Source organism: Octodon degus, unplaced genomic scaffold (assembly GCF_000260255.1).
Source record: "Octodon degus isolate 3935 unplaced genomic scaffold, OctDeg1.0 scaffold00352, whole genome shotgun sequence".
Taxonomy (NCBI): domain Eukaryota; kingdom Metazoa; phylum Chordata; class Mammalia; order Rodentia; family Octodontidae; genus Octodon; species Octodon degus.
The window spans coordinates 192,471-196,203 of NW_004524928.1; the positions used below are offsets into that span (position 1 = coordinate 192,471).

The window sequence follows — 3,733 nt, forward strand, 5'->3', positions numbered from 1 at the left end:
GGGTGACTAATTAAATGAAATGGGGAAGGAAGTCACCAAACTAGTTGTTCTGTTTCTAGGATCCCTATCTCACCAGGGTGGGGGAAAGGGCCAGAGAAGCCCGTGAAGAAGTTTTATGACCTGCACAGATGCTTCTCTGGGGAGTTTTCAGTCAGAGGCCCACCTCACTCAGCCACTTCACATGGACCCACACCACCTGTGCTGGTCAGAGCCCTGCTTTCCCTATTGCGTCTCACACAGGAAGCTCTTTAAAATCCCCTTGAAGTCTATCAGCCAAGCCAGTGAGATTCTCCATCTGGTGACTGAACCTGAGCCTGGAGACAAGGCAGAAGGGCAGTGGAAAGAAGCTGGCCTGTTTCCATTTACCCCAGCAGCCATGGTCCGAGTGTTTGTATGCCCCACCCCCTGCAAGCTCACATTTTATAACCCTAACTCCCAAAGTGAAGTTATGAGGAGTTGGGATTTTGGGGGACTCATGAAGAGGTTGCCTGAGGACGGAAGCTTCAGGAAGAGTGTGGGCAGGCCCAAAGAAGCTCTTTTGCCCCTTTGCCCAGGAGCAAAAGTTAGAATTCGGGACACAGAATTCGTTATGTGTGAGACAGCAACCCTCACCAGATACCACATTTACCAAAACCTTGACACAGAACTCTCAGCCTCCAGAACCAAGAGAAATGAATTTCTACTGTTTGCCAACCACTTCATTTATTTTGCTATATCTGCCTGACATCTTTTCCTGGGCTTTCCTTAGCTTTTGTTGTTGGACAGAGCATGACACAATTTGACCAGAACTCACAAGAATGATAAATTGGATTGAAATGAGGGAGTTATCTGAAGAGGCCAACTTGCTCAGTGCTGTATGAGAGGAAGCTCTAAAGGCCTCCCTTGAAGACAAGGTATAGCTGGAGTCAGAAGTGATGTCACAAACACTGCTGAGGTCCAGGGGGAGCTTTCCTCCCTGCCCCTTTCTGTCTCCTCATTGCTACACAACCTCCCCAGCCAGGCAGCTCCTGCATAGCTGTACCCCCTTAAACACACGGCAGGACAGGACCAGGCACCCTCCGGGCACTCCTAGGTAACAGAAGTGTAGGGAAGGGGAAATCATTCAGTATATGAACTCAACATTAGGATCCCTGGTGCTGGGAAAGGATTGTACACTGTAGCTCCAGCAGAAGGAATGGAGTGAGGGACGGAAGGGAGAGAGCAACAAGAAAGAAGGGAATTGTTCCTGTCTCTGGCTTTGCCTTAACCCACCCCCATTACCTCACCCTCGGGCTCTCCCCCACTTCCAGTTAACCATGGCATCAGAAGCGGAGAAAACATTCCATCGATTTGCTGCCTTCGGGGACACAGCAAGCAGTGGTGCTGAGATAAACAACAAGAACTTCTCCAAGCTGTGTAAAGACTGCAACATCATGGATGGCAAGATGGTCACCTCGAATTCTGTGGACATCGTGTTCAGCAAAGTGAAGTAAGACATCTCAGGTGGGGGTGGGCCTTCCAAGCATCTATGGGTGCCTGGCTTGTCGCGTACTCTGTCCTCTGTTCCCTGGTAGGACAGACTAGGCCAAGCCAGAGGATGGGAAAGCACCACCTTGGGAGACAGCGAGCCCAGGACTCAAATGCCTGCATTTCTAAATGGTCAGGGCCAAGAATGCCAGAACCATCACATTTCAGCAATTCCAGGAAGCCATGAAAGAACTGGGCCAGATGCGGTTCAAGGGGAAGAACCCTGATGAAGCTCTGCAGGAAATTTTTAAGCTCATGGAGGGCAAGGAGCCAGCCACCACTGGTGTCACTGTGAGTGCCGTCCATCGTCCCTGCTCTTGACCCCACTTCTCCAAGTCCCTGCTGCTCCATCTCCTACTCCTCTTCCAATGCTGCAAACCCTGCCCACAGCATAGCTACAGGAGGTGGGGCAGCAGGCCTGTGTGTGTCAGAACAGTCTTTAGAGACCACAAGGTCATCCAGAAGGGACAAAGCCCAGAAAGGGGCACTCACTTCACCCAGGTACGCAGTAGTTTGAGAAGGACATGCGGGGATGCACCCCTGCCTGTAATGTAGCTATTTTGTTTTGTTTTGTTTTGTTTGCAGAACCAGGGCTTGAACTCAGGCCCTTGAGCTTGCCAGGGAAGCGCTTATTCCACTGAGCCATCTCCCTGGCCCCAATGTAGCTATTTTGATAGAACTGAAACTTATTCCCAAGTCCCCAGTATCTGAGCCAGGTGACTAAAGCTTGGTGAGCTTGGGTGACATCAGCATAGACCTGGTATCTTAACTACCCCCAGGCCTCCTCTGCTCTTCTTTAGATTTAATCTAAGACCTCTTGCTCCTCACCCCTCTTCTGCTTAATTGCCCCCTTATACAGAAAGGTCTTTCCACCGTGCGTATTGGGTTTGGGTTGGAAATTCCTTGGTAGCAAAGTCAAGACATCCAACTCCCTCCCCACACAGCACACATGATCCCACTCGGGAGTCCCCCTCCCTCACAAGTGGAAGGTTCTTGCCAGAGGGCCTGCCCTCTGCTGCATCCAGCCCCAGGAAGGCAGCACCAGGCTGAGGCGGAGCAGGGCCTCTGGGCACAACCTGAGGGCCTAAGGCCGTCTTTGGGGAAGGGCTGAAAGGGCTTCCTCTCTGGCATGCAGAAAGCAACCACAGCGGGTGCGGTGGACCGTCTGACAGACACCAGCAAGTACACGGGCAGCCACAAGGAGCGCTTTGACGAGAGTGGCAAGGGCAAGGGCATCGCCGGACGGGAAGACAAAGCTGACAACTCAGGCTACGTGAGCGGCTACAAGGGTGCTGGCACCTATGATAAGAAGACTAGCAAGTAAGCAGGAGCCTGGTCTTAGCCTACTAATCACCTGACCCTGCCTCCTTATCATCAAGGACGTGAGGGGGCAATAAACATCTGTGTGTGCAGCAGCTGATGAGCTGGGTCTAATGAGGGGAGGAAGAGATTGGCTCATCGGTGGAGGGGGAAGAAGAGAAAGCCTGAAGAGTCACTTATATACCTTGCTTGGTACATACGTGCTTATCAGCCAAAGCCAGCATTTCCCTAAGGACAAGTGTGAGAAATATTTTTGGAAATAAGAGATAAACCAGATGTGGAGGCCAGCCAGCAGGGTGGCGATGCATTCAGGAGGCTGAGGCAGGAGGATCCTGTGGGGGGCCCCATGGCAGCCTGGGCTACATAGCAAGTGCAAGGCTAACCTGAACTACATAGTGAGACCATGTGCCAGCGAAACCAAGACAGATGTGGAGGCACATCAGTGGCATCTGCTTTTTTCTATCTCTCAACACAGAGTAGCAACAGCAGCAATTTCTATCTTCCTGTCTCTGGCTTTGCCTTAACCCACCCCCATTACCTCACCCTCGGGCTCTCCCCCACTTCCAGTTAATTTGCCAGGGGAGGCAGGTGGGCTGGCTCAGACTGCCTTAAGTGCGGGTCTGGTACTGCATGTGGAGCTGGGCATCAAACCATGGTCCGCTGTTCCTGACTGGGTTTCCCCAAGCAGGCAGGCACTTAAACAACTCAGCTAACCCGCAAGCCCCTGAAGTTGAGAAGGACTTTTTTTATGGAGATGGATAATAGGGTGGGAGAATGTTGTTTTAGACTAGGAAAGAGGTCATTTATAAGCCAGCTTTGATGTGAAAAGGACTTGAATAGGGCAGAAGTAATAGGAAGGGAAAGAAAAGAATGAACTTTTTTTTTTTTAGTGTGTGTGTGTGTGTGT

The 3,733-nt window shown here is 51.2% G+C and overlaps 1 protein-coding gene across 1 annotated transcript; it reads left to right on the forward strand.

Annotated features, from left to right (window-relative positions):
• Positions 1–982: 982 nt before the first annotated feature.
• Tppp2 (tubulin polymerization promoting protein family member 2) lies at positions 983–2,914 on the forward strand. Its single transcript, XM_004648093.2, has 4 exons — positions 983–1,072; positions 1,290–1,468; positions 1,644–1,797; positions 2,642–2,914. Exons 2-4 carry the CDS (start codon positions 1,296–1,298, stop codon positions 2,828–2,830), a joined length of 516 nt encoding a protein of 171 aa, XP_004648150.1. The 5' UTR covers positions 983–1,072; positions 1,290–1,295; the 3' UTR covers positions 2,831–2,914.
• The last annotated feature ends 819 nt before the right edge of the window (positions 2,915–3,733 follow it).

Bases quoted from the DNA above. Each gene is read 5' to 3' on its own strand.
- Tppp2 (XM_004648093.2), top strand. From the start codon at position 1,296: ATGGCATCAGAAGCGGAGAAAACATTCCATCGATTTGCTGCCTTCGGG. The intron at 1,469-1,643 runs GTAAGACATCTC...CTAAATGGTCAG, and splicing joins ATCGTGTTCAGCAAAGTGAA to GGCCAAGAATGCCAGAACCA. The intron at 1,798-2,641 runs GTGAGTGCCGTC...TCTGGCATGCAG, and splicing joins CAGCCACCACTGGTGTCACT to AAAGCAACCACAGCGGGTGC.